At 39.8% G+C, this 13,785-nt stretch overlaps 6 protein-coding genes across 12 annotated transcripts; 2 read left to right on the top strand and 4 right to left on the bottom strand.

The window, feature by feature from the left end:
* Positions 1 to 209: 209 nt before the first annotated feature.
* Positions 210 to 863, bottom strand: CG33290 (uncharacterized protein). The gene has a single exon (NM_206417.2). It carries the CDS (start codon positions 791 to 793, stop codon positions 278 to 280), a length of 516 nt encoding a protein of 171 aa, NP_996139.1. The 5' UTR covers positions 794 to 863; the 3' UTR covers positions 210 to 277.
* Positions 864 to 2,006: 1,143 nt separating this feature from the next.
* VhaM9.7-b (Vacuolar H[+] ATPase M9.7 subunit b) lies at positions 2,007 to 3,360 on the bottom strand. Of its 2 annotated transcripts, none has more exons than NM_001275241.1 (3): positions 3,140 to 3,360; positions 3,022 to 3,069; positions 2,007 to 2,953 (listed from the first exon to the last, which is right to left on the bottom strand). In NM_001275241.1, exons 1-3 carry the CDS (start codon positions 3,232 to 3,234, stop codon positions 2,827 to 2,829), a joined length of 270 nt encoding a protein of 89 aa, NP_001262170.1. In that variant the 5' UTR covers positions 3,235 to 3,360; the 3' UTR covers positions 2,007 to 2,826. The 2 variants fall into 2 exon arrangements, with proteins under 2 accessions (NP_001262170.1, NP_649327.2); NM_141070.4 differs by having other exon boundaries at positions 2,524 to 2,953.
* Positions 3,361 to 3,774: 414 nt separating this feature from the next.
* Positions 3,775 to 4,363, top strand: COX8 (Cytochrome c oxidase subunit 8). 2 transcript variants are annotated; one of them, NM_001275240.1, is made up of 2 exons: positions 3,775 to 3,978; positions 4,055 to 4,363. In NM_001275240.1, exons 1-2 carry the CDS (start codon positions 3,868 to 3,870, stop codon positions 4,148 to 4,150), a joined length of 207 nt encoding a protein of 68 aa, NP_001262169.1. In that variant the 5' UTR covers positions 3,775 to 3,867; the 3' UTR covers positions 4,151 to 4,363. The 2 variants fall into 2 exon arrangements, with proteins under 2 accessions (NP_001262169.1, NP_649328.1); NM_141071.2 differs by having other exon boundaries at positions 4,055 to 4,256.
* A 276-nt stretch (positions 4,364 to 4,639) lies between these two features.
* On the bottom strand, positions 4,640 to 6,222 carry Rpn10 (Regulatory particle non-ATPase 10). Of its 2 annotated transcripts, none has more exons than NM_079480.3 (3): positions 6,084 to 6,222; positions 5,842 to 5,982; positions 4,640 to 5,781 (listed from the first exon to the last, which is right to left on the bottom strand). In NM_079480.3, the coding sequence occupies exons 1-3, from the start codon at positions 6,107 to 6,109 to the stop codon at positions 4,758 to 4,760; spliced, it is 1,191 nt and encodes a 396-aa protein (NP_524204.1). In that variant the 5' UTR covers positions 6,110 to 6,222; the 3' UTR covers positions 4,640 to 4,757. The 2 variants fall into 2 exon arrangements, with proteins under 2 accessions (NP_524204.1, NP_001262168.1); NM_001275239.1 differs by having other exon boundaries at positions 6,084 to 6,156.
* Positions 6,223 to 6,360: 138 nt separating this feature from the next.
* Positions 6,361 to 8,562, bottom strand: ppk5 (pickpocket 5; the record flags this gene model as incomplete). 2 transcript variants are annotated; one of them, NM_206416.2, is made up of 6 exons in its annotated part: positions 6,361 to 6,473; positions 7,025 to 7,610; positions 7,669 to 7,879; positions 7,932 to 8,192; positions 8,246 to 8,345; positions 8,409 to 8,562. In NM_206416.2, 6 exons carry the CDS (start codon positions 8,560 to 8,562, stop codon positions 6,361 to 6,363), a joined length of 1,425 nt encoding a protein of 474 aa, NP_996138.2. The 2 variants fall into 2 exon arrangements, with proteins under 2 accessions (NP_996138.2, NP_001246869.1); NM_001259940.1 differs by lacking the exon at positions 6,361 to 6,473 and having other exon boundaries at positions 6,955 to 7,068; positions 7,130 to 7,610.
* A 946-nt stretch (positions 8,563 to 9,508) lies between these two features.
* Positions 9,509 to 13,263, top strand: Mkrn1 (Makorin 1). Of its 3 annotated transcripts, none has more exons than NM_079965.4 (4): positions 9,509 to 9,655; positions 10,036 to 10,883; positions 11,191 to 11,464; positions 11,649 to 13,263. In NM_079965.4, the coding sequence occupies exons 2-4, from the start codon at positions 10,102 to 10,104 to the stop codon at positions 11,751 to 11,753; spliced, it is 1,161 nt and encodes a 386-aa protein (NP_524704.1). In that variant the 5' UTR covers positions 9,509 to 9,655; positions 10,036 to 10,101; the 3' UTR covers positions 11,754 to 13,263. The 3 variants fall into 3 exon arrangements, with proteins under 3 accessions (NP_524704.1, NP_730653.1, NP_001246867.1); NM_168922.3 differs by having other exon boundaries at positions 9,509 to 9,581; positions 11,649 to 12,616; NM_001259938.2 differs by having other exon boundaries at positions 10,044 to 10,883; positions 11,649 to 12,616.
* Positions 13,264 to 13,785: the final 522 nt, after the last annotated feature.

Here is a 13,785-nt window from a genome sequence, read left to right as displayed (position 1 = left end):
CATTTTGGCGTTTTTTTAAATAACTAAGGCACAAGATTAACTAGTTTTTGGTAGTATATACATAGGTAAATAAATTAAAACTAAAATAAATTATTTAGTTCATTTGCGACCCTTCTAAATTTTATTCCTGAAAATTGGAGTATTGCCAATTATATAATATTATATGTGTAGGTAAGGCAAAATTAAAAGGTTTCAAAACACAATATAGTAAAAGACATCCTGAAGCTTTTTATTCTTAATGATGTTTATATTAAAAATTAAGAAACCTTCAAAGTTTTTAACCGCCGAACGAATTCCCACGCCATTCATAATTTCCAACATTGGGTCTGGGATTGTTCCTCATTGCTTCGATTGCTTGATAGTTCACAAGCCAGAAGGGCTGCTGGTCCACGGGCAGCTGCTTCAATCTATTCACCCAGTCCCTGTCACCTCGGGCATCGATGGGAAGTCGGCTGTTATCTGGGGCAGTTTGAGCTGGAAATCCAGCAGCGTTGTTGACGGGGCTGTACGAGGCTAACAACTCCTCCGGAGCGGAGGGATGAACCAGCGGAACTCCCATTGGCGGCCTTTGCGGTGCTCCATAAGGAAGGTTGATAATTTTCTTTTGCGTAGTATCCTTGGGTCCCGAAACTCCATTAAAGTTCTCCAGGGCTGTATTTTTAGTTTGGGCGTACTTGTCCTTCTGAGTAAGTCCGCCTGGAGGTCTTATGCCAGCAAAAGACGGCCTTTGAGCGTGGGTAATTTTAGGTATAGCGATAGTGACAATGGGTAAAAGCCAAAGAAACTTTAACATGTTGCCCAAAAAGTTTTTTGAAAGTTTTCTTTAGCAATATTTCTAGTGGCCTCCAATGCAGCTAACTTCTCGACTCTTGCTCAGCAAATGTGCAACGGAAATATATAACTTCATTTAAATAAGTTCCAGTTACCCTGAATAATAAGTTTTTTATCAGATTATTACGAAAAAAATTAGTTTTTATTGGTCAACTCAACACCGACATAAAATTTGTTTGAAATTTAGGTTTCCAAATACGTGTCAAGCACGCCCAACATCGTTTGTATTAAAAATATCCACTTTCCAAATGTATTCATTTTTAAACACCAAACCAACATTAAGTCTAATCTCAATGAAGTAGTAACAACTTAGTGCAAGTAACAGGTATCACATGGTCGCAACTCTCCGTTATATGAACACAACTGTATGAAGTAGTTAGGTTATTTCTAATGGATCTTATATTTAAAGTAAACAGTTAAATTTAATTAGGCGTACCTATGCGAACACGGTAATGTATTTGCATCCATATTAAGATGAATTTTTCTGTGGCAGTCGAAGAAGTGGGTGTTGCAGCCTTTTGCGGCTCTTGGGGGTAATAATCAGTATATTAGTGAGAATTTTTTATAAATTTGTCTTTTGATTATGGTATATCAAAAATAATATTAATATGTATTATTAAAAGATTCGCAATAGATTCGCTCGACTAACAGATACCCCTCACTTAGCTAGTGAAAGTGCGGGGAGAAGTTGGTTGGCATAGCGGACAGATGGATGGACATACTATAGGAGTATGCTTTATAGGACACGCTTCTTTAAGCCTGCTACATGCTTTTCAATGAATCCTGCATTCCCTTTTTTATAATAGAAAGAAATTATTTGATATATGTACATACGTAGGTTTTTTTTTAATTGAACAATAAATGGTATTATTGAATATTTCATGGTAATTTCAGTATCCCAAACAAAAGGAACCTTTATTTCGTTACCCACTACTATATTATAATATAGTTGCGCCGAAAACTATGCAACGCTTGTCTTATTTTTAATAGTTTATTGGCTTAGTAGATTGAGAGTAGAATGTTTTTAAAAGTATTAACATGTCGGTACAAAGATTTTATACATACATTTTGGTTCGAATTTTCATTCTTAATAACCTTGTTCTTATATATATCTCGATTGGTTATCATGTGGGAGGTGCTTTTTTTTGGGATTTAAGATTAAGATCTCTTTCAATGTCTGTAGTCCTCTTGTACCAGGTTCCATTCCATGAGAGCTCTAACGATTTTATAAGGGATTATTAAGATTTTGAGTTGCAACGCATACTTCCAAATCGGTCACATTATGGACTTTTTCCACAACGGCAAAAGAAGCCTGGACAAGCACTCTTCGAAAGTAGAGATTACATGACTATCGTTGTATGCCTCAGAAAAAATTGTCTTTTCTCGAAGATCTCTGCGAGATATTTGTAGAAGGTCTTATTCCAAAGTACTGACCGATCCTGGAAATCTGTTAGCAGTGTTTTATCCTTGTGGGAAATGTGACACAGGCACATTTGCTGAAGTGGCTGGTTATTTTCCACTCGACACTTCAATCCTCAATATGGGTCATGCTTTTCTGCAGGCTGAAGATTGCCACGGTTATGCTTGTGACCCTTACCATTAAGGATTCTTTTCGTTTTTGTATTTATCAACGGTTCACCTACCTCTAGGTCCGTAGTTAGCATTGCAGTTTTAAATGCAGTCACGTTACTTATTGAACACAGAATTGTGTAAATATACTTTATTTTAGGTTTCAATCTTCATTTTAAGACACTCGATTATTGGGAATGCTTGGCCAAAAAGGCAACGTTAAGTTTACATCTTTGCGCGTACAAAGCATAAAAATATGTTGTTTATCTATGATTTTCTACAACGTGTTTGCCAAGAGCGACCGCGGTTACAATTTATTTTATGCTTCGAACAATAAGTGGATATTAATAATACAGAATGTCGGAAAATCCGGGATAAAGAAACAATAACAAAACAATTGAAACGAATACATTAGGGTGACAGACATTAGACGGTGACAGCCATGGTGTCCTTGATCTCATTGCCCCACTCGCGGGCCATGATCATGATTTCGTTCATGCTTAGTTTGGGTCCGATGAGGGGGTTCAGCTGCGTCATGTAGCAGCACAGCCAGCTGCAAGGAAAATAGCCATTGATAAGCATTTTAAAAAGCAGCGAGCACTTATATACACATGTACTTACAACAGCCAGCAAGTTGCTGCGGTGAGCATCAGGCAGCATTGAGTCACCCTGCAAAATAGTTTCATTTGTGGGTTGCAAAGCTACTCAAGACTGAAGTTGGGTAAACAGATTAGCTTACCCCCTGTTGGGTCCTCGGGCGAAGAAGGGGCAGATGATGCCAATGAAGGCCCAAATGCTGGTGATAACGATTGGTGCCACCCACTCGGATACCATTTTGCAGGCTCTAGGATCGACGCAAAGTGCTTTGGGCAAATAAAAAATAAAAAGGTGGACAAAGCGATCACCGAACTTTTTCTCGAGCAACGAATATCACATGACGGACATGTCCCATGCAGCAGTGGGACCATGCGCGACTATCGCTTGATTCCGATGGCACGAAATGGTCACCCTGGACCGCCTTCCCTGGCTTATTTTTCCCTTATAAATTTGTGTATGCCTATCACAATTATAACACGTATAATATTATAAATAGTGTTATCTATGTTCCATTAAATTTTCCGATACATAATATTAAAGCTATTTTTTAATTAAAAAAAGGATTTTTTTAATATTGAACAAACTAACTAATTTAACTAATTGTACGCATTGTGACCATACCGACATTGAGTAACTTGATTGACTTAAATTTATTTCTAGGTTGTCAAGAACATTATTTTTAATCAATAAGGTATTTCTAAACAATTATCTGCACCTGAAACACCCTACATTTTCGTTTTGGCTTGCGATAGTTGTGTTTCGCGTAAGACCATCTCTAAAGAAAGGCGAATGACAAATCGTTAAGAAGAAGCATTCTAACCTTACAGCATTGATTTTACGCCAGCGTATTTTGCGAAAAAGTTTGTGAAAATGTTCCAAAACAGCGCTGCCCGCCTCCTGGTCCCCGCTATGCGTAGCGCCATGCAGAGCCGTTGCCAGTCGGTCGTCTCTGGACCTCCGACCCAGCGCATCTCCACCGCCGTAAGTTTGAGCTTGTTGCATAACCAGGATGTGATTCCCAAAGCGAAAAACTGATCCTTCACTTTTTGCATTACAGGAGAAGGTGATCCTCGGCGGCGGCATGTGCGCTGCATCCTTGTTCATTCCCGCCTGGGTGCTCTACCACATCCGGGACTACAAGGGCGACAAGTAATCTGCATACGAGACCACACATAGTTAATACGCTTGTAAAGTAGAGAGCATCAATATATCAATAGTGCCCCTGTTACGGGGAAATAAACTATAGTGCATTGAGCCACAAACTGATTTTATTATTTATCTATGGTCCAGCTGTAAATAAACGTGTGTCTGATATATGGTACTGACATTGTATAAAACGCAGTATGCCAGGTGTAAAGTGGACTCTAAAAGAGGCGGGCGGAATCCTTGATGTTTTAAATTCTTCCGTGTTTAACTTCAAAAACTGGCCAATGAGCTCAAGTTCATTTACTTTAAGTACAGAATCCAATTTATTTACTTTAACTAGAGTCGTGAGTGACAGATAGAAGAAGCATTATGCATATGCTTCCCTAATAAACATGCTTACCCGAGTCGACCGGCCACTATCAGGACTAGAAAATTATTTTTACTAGACATGCAGTGAATGAAAAGACCCTCGCAGTCAATTAAGTCAGCAGCAGATCGTGTGTATTTGTTTATATATTTTCACTTGAAGCATAATTTGAAAGACGGCTACAAATGATTTTAATGGGCATACAAATGCTTTAAACGAGCTTATTAGATATAATCATAGATGCGGTTTATTTTTTTTGCGAGTCCTTGCCGTCGCTCTTTTTGTCCTTGTCCTTGTTGAGTGAACCGACAGCATCGCGCACCGCCTCCGACTGGGGATCAACACCAGGCAGATTCTCCAGCACGCTCTGCAAGAAGGCCGGGTCTCCGATCACCTCCGAGTAATCCTCGTCCACGTCCATGGGAGCGTTTGCCTCGTCCGTCTTTGGGCGCTTTGCTTGCTGGGTAACAGAGTCGTCGGGAGCGTCCTGCATGGACATCTGCATAGCGAAGGCAATCTGTTCCTCCTCAGTCATGTTAGCAAAGTCCGGCAAGTTGTCCTCGGGTGTTTCGGTGGACAGGGCCAGGGCACGCTGCAGCATGGCCTCCTCGGTGTTGGCTTCGTTCTCTGCTCCGGCACTTTCTTCGTTTCCAGGTCCAGATCCCGAAACGCCGCCTCCGCCACCAGCATCTCCGCCAGTCGGTGGAGCCCCATCGGGATTGGCGCGACGTTGCTCGCTCTCCTGGCGCTGCCGTTGCTCCTCCATAGACACACGCAAGGCGAGAGCCAGTTCGGGGTCCTCGTTGGGATCTACACCGAATTCGAAGACGTTGCCGCCCAGGCCAGCTCCGCCCATGCCGTCCTCGCCCTGAATGATGGGTGACGACAGCAGGGCATCCGACAAAACTGATCCCCGAGGCACGCTGACCAAATGGGAGCCGGTGCCGTCCTTGCCATTAAGCGCGTTGATGAATGCTGTGAGAATCTCGTTGTTGTTGCCATGATCACCGAAGCTAACTATGTCTACGTTGACCTTCTCCTTCTTGAGGCGCTTGGCCTGCTTCACTAGATCGCCCTCCTCGTGATTGATGGGGGAGCCCACAAAGACCACGATGCGCATTTTGTGGTTCTTGCCTTGGCGATGCTTCAGCACCAGATGGGCAATTCGGATTCCGGTCAGGAGGTTTATCTCGCCCTTCGGCTGAACCAGATGCATCTTTGAGAAAATCCGTCCTGCATCGCTAGTAAGAGTGGCCAGCACTTCAACGGTGCTGAGGTATAAACAAAGACATAATGAATATGTGGCATGGGCACAAACGCTCCACACTCACTTGGACAGAGTCATCAGGCCCACATTGTTCTCGGGATTGGAACGCAGCTTGGTCAGGCAGACCAGATTGATGCCATCTCTCTGGACGATGAGACGAGTTGGAAAGTAGTCTCCGTTGCGCTGGAAGTCGCTGTTATCAAAGCTGGAAAAGAGCAAAATATGAGTGCCAGACTGTGTGCCGTTGCAAGCAGTACGGGAAAACTAGCGGAAGCTCTTCGTATTGCTCAAAAAACAATAATTTACCATATCATAGTACTCTCCAGAACCATTTTCGTATTTTTGCTTGTCACTTTGCCACTGAACTGTAATTCCCCAGGGTTGCCAGGTGCTGTGCTGCCTGAACTATCGGCATTAAAATATCGGATTTGTATGACCGTTGTGCGATATTTTTGTTTGATTATATTTACATATGTACATTCTTTTACATTTTTCTACACCAGTCCATTATTTAATGTTAGTCCTGTGGAAAAGTAATTTAGATTATGTAACACATTTAAAGTTGTTTATTTTATTTACTAATTCAGAATATTAATATAAGCAACAATGTTGAAACAAACAAAATGATGTATATTATCTCCGCAAGGAATATTACACTGAAACCAATCATTAGGCTCATGATTCCACCAGTTGACGCTGGAAAAGATACAAGGAAGATACAACGCTTTAGTCAACTGCCTTGAATTCTAAAACCATCTCTATATAAAAGTTGTATAATTTGTTTTTATCAATTTTGGATAAGCCTGAAGCTCTTTTGTATGGTACTAGGCAAAATCAAGCAAAAATATTTCCTTACGAGGTGACGAGTTACATACGTTATGTAACGACAAATAGTAATATTTGATTTGTATCAAATAAATTAACTCCTAAGTATGCAACTTTGAGCATAAAAATACCTTCTGATAAACGGTAATATTTGGATTTTTTAAGCAGATTGTGCATTACACACTCTCTTATTGTGCATTACACTCCGGGTGAACATCGTCACTACATGGACTGTTTTTATTAATCGACTTAAAATACCCCCTCGAGTTAAAAAAAAAAAAACATGGACGTTTATACTATCAGACGGACGGGCATCCCTGATAGACTCGGAATATTATCGGAATTGCAATTACTGTTCTAGTAACGATATAACAATAACGTAGAAAGTATTTAAGATCTAAAAAATTTAATAAATAGCATACCCATATATTCAGTGGGTCCGGTATACGAAGTCCTTACACTGCTCCTGAAATAGTTGTCGGTGTGAAAAAAGTTTACTACCGCCAAGTTTTTGCGCATGTATTCACTTGAGAAATTCGTCAAGTAGTTGGTCTGTGCCTTGACGTCCTTTTGGCTGAATGGAGTGGAAAATGCATCGGGAAAGAAAATTAGGTCGTGGCAGCTGGTCAGGCAAAACTCCTTGCACTGAGAGCTCTGTAGGTCGAAGATCTGGGACTCTGCCCGATTCAGACATTCAAAGTGGAACACATCGCACACTGAGGCGTTGGGATAAATTAGTGGTAGGTAGTAGGGAATACAACTGCAAAGTCTCAGGAAAAACATGGAGTCGCACTCGGCCTCGCAGTTTCGGCGCGTATAGTAGCGATAGAAGAGTAATTCCTGTTCGTCACTAAAAATACACTGGCGTTTCGTCCTGTGAATATTCCTTATAGAGGGTGTAGCCTCAACGTTTCTAGCTATGATGCGAAAACTCGTCTGGTGCCCAATCATCACAGGTAATCCTGACTCCTTCATGCGCGGCTGGTCTATCGGATTATACAGGAGTATCTGAAAGGTATCTGAAAGGTATAAGCTAGCTGGGCAAAAAGCGTACAACACAACTTACCTTAAAGCCCTGTCCGTTTGTGGAGGAGCAGAAATAGTCGTCCACGTGACCGTTGAGAACGATTTGCAGACCCATCGAGGTACCAACTCCAACTCCCGGACGCGGATAGTAACTTGAGGGTAGTCTCTGTGGGTAGCCAGATATTGGATCCCAGTCCACGGCGATATCTGCAAACCTGTCGGACGAAGTGAAGTCCCGAATGTAGGGCGATCTTTAAATGAGTAAGTAAGTTATTCGTTCTTTTGACCTTCGTTGAACCCTACTTGAACTTATAAAGATAATACGGATGCAAGACATTAAATATGCAGCACAATCCTTCATCCACGAAAGTTTCTCTAAAGATGTCAGTGCAGGGTATCCTTTGTTGATGAAATATGCAGGATACTATCAGATCTGCACACTTCTCGGAAACATCCAATATGAAATTTGAGAATGTTTCATTTCTGTGCTGAGTATCCATGTATTGCGAGAAATTTGACTCCTTATAGCAGGTCTTTTGAAGCATGGCGTATCTTATGGAGCCCCTAATAGAGTTTATTATATAATTGGGTTTCCATGGGACTTGAATGATACTTACGGCATTAAATGCTCTACTTTCGACTTTTTAGCCTGGTTCATATTGCAAACCGTTATGGTTGGAAACGGAATTTGATCAATGGGAGTCATCTTAGAGCTAACTTTAAAGTAAGATTAAAATGTATTCATATCCCTAAAAGTAATATATGTTATGATTTATATACTTCCAATAATAACTGGTGTGCTGTCCCACTTATTGTAAATTCCAACCGCCAAGTTCACGGCCACAAAAAGAACCAAGGCGAATATGATGGCGAAGTAAAGCTTTATCCACCAAGAATAATTATTATCACTAATAACGTACTTAAGCATTTCCATTGACGTATTTCTTAGGAAACTTTTTCCCCTTTTTCGGCTAACGCTTCGAATTTTTCCATGGAATTTCTTTATCAAGCGCATGGTCTGGTTTTTAGAAGAATTTTATGAATACTGTTCACCTGAGTTGGCCCGAATAACTTCTAATTACTTCAGATTGCCTGTAATAGCCTTAATTTACGTTAGAAATGGTATCTTATTTAGTTTCAAAGTCAATTAGAGCGTTACTGCTACACAGCAAATATGTTCAGGTACATTTGATAGTCAGATAAATTTTATATTCACACAAGCGGAATTATTACATTGAGATAATGTCAGATAAATAAATATAGATATTAAAGCTTTAGAACGTTACAACTACGTTATATCCTCCGTTAAATCCTCTCCATCTGTTCACTAACAGAATTTGACCACGTATCATTTATAAATTTTTTCGAGTGAAGTTACGCTGCGCTCCTGTCATTGCCGCGTCATTATTAGGAGCAATTATTTATACAATATACATACAAATGGTATACCCTTTAACACTAATTAAATAAATAGCCGGGTGGAAATAAATCCTTTTGATTAGTAAACTGCTTTCTAAGCTTTGATAGAATGGGGGAGTAACACTGTAAATCTTATTATTAAATATTATCTTACATCATTATGCCCGTTACTCGTAAATAAGAAGGCTTAGTAGATTCGTTATGTATGTAGAAGGATTAAGATGAAGATTATTGCTACGCCAATTCTAACGGCCCAAAACCGTTACGCCTTTCTGTCCAGTTTGATATTCTGTCTATTGATATGCCAAAAAAATTAAAAAATTTCTCGGGTATCTGATAGTCGAATAAAACGTTCTCTTCTGTTGTCGTTTTCATTCTTTTGTTCCTTTCCCAGAATTCCTAGTAAAATTTAAAAAGCGTTCGAACATTCAAACAGTAAACGGTTTGTTGTGCGTGTGATTTTAGTCTTCAATGGCTTTGGTCACACTGCGGAAAAAAATTGTGAATGTGATCCAAGGTGCATAAAACGACAAAGTAAGAAACTGTGAGTGCTGTGGACATTAAACCAGCTTCGATTTCAAGAAGTCGCACTCCCTGAAAGCAAGCAGGTAATGTAAAACATTCATCGCGTGCGATGCAAGGGTTATTTTGAAGTGCGGGATCGCAACGTTCATATGCGTACAGGAATCCTCGCACTTGCATACATACTTACATTGCATATTTCACTGATGCTAAGGGGATATTTGAAATGCAAAAGGTGTCACGAGTGCATTTCGTGTGCTTTCCTGCTAAGGATTGCGGAAACTCCCGAACAACTGTGGTTTAAGGGTACACGGGCTCTGTTTGCCGAATCTGCGTATGTACGCAGTGGCTGTGTCTGTAGGTATGTTCGTTTGGGGGTAAGAACGCTTGAGACTGGAGGTCACATTTTCCTGAATTTACCCATTTTGCCTAGCGTCAATCGCTAACCCCTCGCCTTTGCTTTCAGGTCATCAGGTCCAGACTTGTCAGTGATTTGAAAACCCGAAAACCCTTTTGCGATCATCGTAGCGAAATGAGTGCCGTCACCAGCAGCGATACAGCCATCAGCGGCATGGCTCTTGGCCGGAGCCAGACCATCTGCCGCTACTACGTGCGCGGCATCTGCCGCTTTGGGGAACTTTGCCGCTTCTCCCACGACCTGAGCCGCGGTCGTCCCGAGTGCGAGGAGCAGGTGGCCACCGACGTGCTGCCGAAGCCTAGTACAAGCAGCAGCAGCACCATTGGCAGCCGCAGCGCCAGCATCTCCAGTCAGCAGAGGAACTGGGCGAACGCCCCTGTGTTTGTGCCTAGCCAAAAGCGCTATACTGCCCACGAACAAAGCGAATTTGAGACCACTGTGGACCCTGAGGCGGTGATGGAGGCGCAGGCTGGAGCCAGCTACGATACATTAGCCCCGGGTGTCTCCTGGGCCGAAGTAGTGGGCGGACCTTCGTCTCTGAACAAAGAGGACTATGGCGAGGAGAACAGTTCCTGCGCCTGGGGCGAATTCTCCGCTTACCCCATTCACATGGAGCTGTGCGAAATGTGCGACCAGTATTGCCTGCATCCCACGGATCAAGTTCAGCGGAGGAGTCACAACCGTGAGTGCCTTCAGCAGCACGAGCAGGCCATGGAGCTGTCCTTCGCCATTGCCAGATCCAAGGACAAGACGTGCGGCATCTGCTTTGACACGATTATGGAAAAGGCGGGAAGAGAAAAGCGCTTCGGCATTCTCCCCAACTGCAACCACATATTCTGCTTGGAGTGCATTCGCACATGGCGTCAGGCCAAACAGTTTGAGAACAAAATAACGCGGTAAGTAAATGCTTTAGAGACGCTTCTTTGGTGACTACCAAGTAATTAAAGTAATTATCCAATTAAAAATCGAAGTTGTAGTAAGAATTTTAACCAAACTATTCATTCTGCTTAATAAAGTGGAACGACAAACAAGTTTCGTAAATATAATGCGTTTCTAAATAATCCTTTCAATTGAAGCATTACTCGTTAACTAGATGCTAATACCTTAAACATACAAAACAATAAGCTGAATGCAGACTAAATTGATGTATGTTTGAGGCTTTGGTGGTATAATTTTGACCTAATTTTGATCGTAAATCTGCAGAGCTTGCCCCGAATGTCGCGTGTGCTCGGATTTTGTCTGTCCCAGTGCGTTCTGGATGGAGACCAAGGAGGAAAAGGACAAATTGCTCAACGATTACCGCGCCGCTTTGGGAGCAAAGGACTGCAAATACTTTAAAAAAGGAGAGGGCAAGTGCCCCTTTGGTAACAAGTGTTTCTACAAGCACGCTCTGCCCAACGGAGATATCGTCGATGTGGGTTTGCCGAAGCGCACCCGAAAGTTACAGAGCCAGAATGAAATAATCGATTTACTTGATGTGAGTACAAAATCTGAGATCGAGCATGTACAATCTAATTCCTTACATTTTTATTTGAATGGTTGTTTTATTAGGCAATTTTGTATTTTTTAGGTGTATTTTTGTATTTATTAGGTAACTGTAACAAGCTAACCTAAAATCGTTAGAGAAGGTCACCAAAATTAATGTATGTCATATTTTATAGATATATCTCTGGGACTACGTAGATCGGCGAGATTATCATTGGCTGGAGATGATTTCAAGTGATATTACTAGTTCCGAAAGTTCAGATTACTCGGATGAAGACTAAGCTTCTGAAGCAGAAGGAAACAAAAAAAAGAAACATCAGCCCAAAAGCATTAAAATTTGGATGTAAAGTCCCAGGAACACGTAAACAATATTCACACACGATATATATAAACGATACTGAGCCAAATATCGAATGCGAAATTAAACAAAATAATGTATTTGGGTACCAAATTTAGGTTACATAATATTTATTCTCCACTTAATGCAACGAAATTTACAGCAACTTTCCGTACTTGTATTGAATTAAATTACATTTAATACCTTTAAAATGTGGTTTTACCAAAACCAGAAGGAACCTTGATATATCATTAAATTTCAATACACAACTTTAAGAGTTAAGCAGGAAACAGTACATTTTCAAAACTGGTGACTGTAAATTATGGCTTTCAGACTGAATTGTAAAGATAAAAATGCATACATTCTTTAATCGGTTTTCTACTCATTTTTTGAAGTTTAACAACTACAACTAAGTGAAACGCACACACCAATCCACATGAGCACATAAATCTGGATACTTGAATACATTCAATATCGAATGAATCTATGTATCAAACCGAGCAGAAACTATTCCCTTTCGCCGATAAATAAAATTTTTGTTATTGTTATGAGCCTTTGTGTTAAAGTATTACTGTTGCATACCTATAATTCAGTATAATTGTAATTGTTGGCCACAAGCGTAATACCCAATCCACTGCAAATATGATATGTATAACATCTTTACTGTATATGAATTTTAAGTTTATACTTTCGAAATGTACCTCTTTAAAATGTTTTATTTTTACTGATACAAATGTAATGTGTTGTCCATGGGAAAAGCAACAATTAAATATACAAAGGGAACTAGCATATGAACCCAAAATGTTTAAAATCCAAAATCTACAATTAATGTAACAATAACTTAAAAATCTCAATAATTGCATAGAATCGGGTTCAGCGATTCGAACCCATTTGTATGTGATTCTAGTTGACAAACAAAATATATCTTATGAGTAATTGGAAATAAGTACATAGTTTTAAAAACTCAAATATGGTCGTTGAAGTATGATATAGAATGAAAATTTCACTTTAACAAATACATGCTATCGCAAAAGCTGCAACGCAATGCCTTTGTTCTAATCTTCCTTTCTTCCGATGTCATGTACCACATTGAGGACCCTCGTAGGAATTCGCTGGATGTAACCTAATCGCATAATGAGAAGGCGTAATGTTAGCTATGTAAGTGTAGTAAACTACATTTTTGTGAAATTTTGAGTTTGTCCAATAAGATTTGCAAAATAGCTAAACCTATCCAGAAGTGATATTTTTCTTTGATTTTGAACTGGATTACAACATAAATTATTAAACAGAATAAACTCGTGAATCAAAATGCTTTGAAGTTACTAACTAATAATTGTAAGCAAATATTCGGGGTCCGTTCGAAGAAATTAAAAATATAAAATGAGCCTTGAATCGAATACTAATTGTGCCATTTCCCATTTTAAAAATTGTTCAAAACAAAAACTAACCAATCTGGCTGAAGTTGTACCTAGATTAGACTAAAAATACCATTTGTAATATGTTAATGATAAAGCGCAGGAATGGAATAAATAAAAAGTGAAACAATTTCTAGGCTGATCTATAATGTAGGGGCTTTATAAGATTTACAAGATTTTCATTGTCAGGTTTATCAGGTGGATTTGTTTGGTACTCACCATAAAATGATTTATGTACTTAGTAAGTATTTTATCCGATTTTGAATTTATAATTTCTCTTGATGAAAATATTATATTAAGCTGACTTAGAGCACAATACAATGAGCAATGTTGGTACTAGAAGGAATAGCAGTTAGTGTCCGGTAAATATCTTCTGAATGATTTTTCTTTAATATAATAAATATATCTTACGATTTTAAGTTGCATATTCTTATTTTAATAATTCCCTATTTTAAATTGTCTATCAATCAGAAACAGTAATTATTTGTTATTTCAAGTTCGATTGTTTGGCCCTTTGTTTTAGGTTTTGAAATCGTTTGAAAAGCCCGACTTCTTTGAACT

The sequence above is a fragment of the Drosophila melanogaster genome, chromosome 3L, assembly GCF_000001215.4.
Source record: "Drosophila melanogaster chromosome 3L".
NCBI lineage: Eukaryota > Metazoa > Arthropoda > Insecta > Diptera > Drosophilidae > Drosophila > Drosophila melanogaster.
Note: the sequence above shows the minus strand (reverse complement) of the source record. Positions and strands in the feature narration are given on the sequence as shown.

Bases quoted from the DNA above. Each gene is read 5' to 3' on its own strand.
- Rpn10 (NM_079480.3), bottom strand. From the start codon at position 6,109: ATGGTTCTGGAGAGTACTATGATATG. The intron at 5,983-6,083 runs GTAAATTATTGT...GCTCTTTTCCAG, and splicing joins CTGGAGAGTACTATGATATG to CTTTGATAACAGCGACTTCC. The intron at 5,782-5,841 runs GTGAGTGTGGAG...TTTATACCTCAG, and splicing joins GGCCTGATGACTCTGTCCAA to CACCGTTGAAGTGCTGGCCA.
- CG33290 (NM_206417.2), bottom strand. From the start codon at position 793: ATGTTAAAGTTTCTTTGGCTTTTACCCATTGTCACTATCGCTATACCT.
- Mkrn1 (NM_079965.4), top strand. From the start codon at position 10,102: ATGAGTGCCGTCACCAGCAGCGATACAGCCATCAGCGGCATGGCTCTT. The intron at 10,884-11,190 runs GTAAGTAAATGC...GTAAATCTGCAG, and splicing joins TTTGAGAACAAAATAACGCG to AGCTTGCCCCGAATGTCGCG. The intron at 11,465-11,648 runs GTGAGTACAAAA...CATATTTTATAG, and splicing joins AAATAATCGATTTACTTGAT to ATATATCTCTGGGACTACGT.
- VhaM9.7-b (NM_001275241.1), bottom strand. From the start codon at position 3,234: ATGGTATCCGAGTGGGTGGCACCAATCGTTATCACCAGCATTTGGGCC. The intron at 3,070-3,139 runs GTAAGCTAATCT...ACTATTTTGCAG, and splicing joins GCCCGAGGACCCAACAGGGG to GGTGACTCAATGCTGCCTGA. The intron at 2,954-3,021 runs GTAAGTACATGT...TTTTCCTTGCAG, and splicing joins GCAGCAACTTGCTGGCTGTT to CTGGCTGTGCTGCTACATGA.
- COX8 (NM_001275240.1), top strand. From the start codon at position 3,868: ATGTTCCAAAACAGCGCTGCCCGCCTCCTGGTCCCCGCTATGCGTAGC. The intron at 3,979-4,054 runs GTAAGTTTGAGC...TTTGCATTACAG, and splicing joins CCCAGCGCATCTCCACCGCC to GAGAAGGTGATCCTCGGCGG.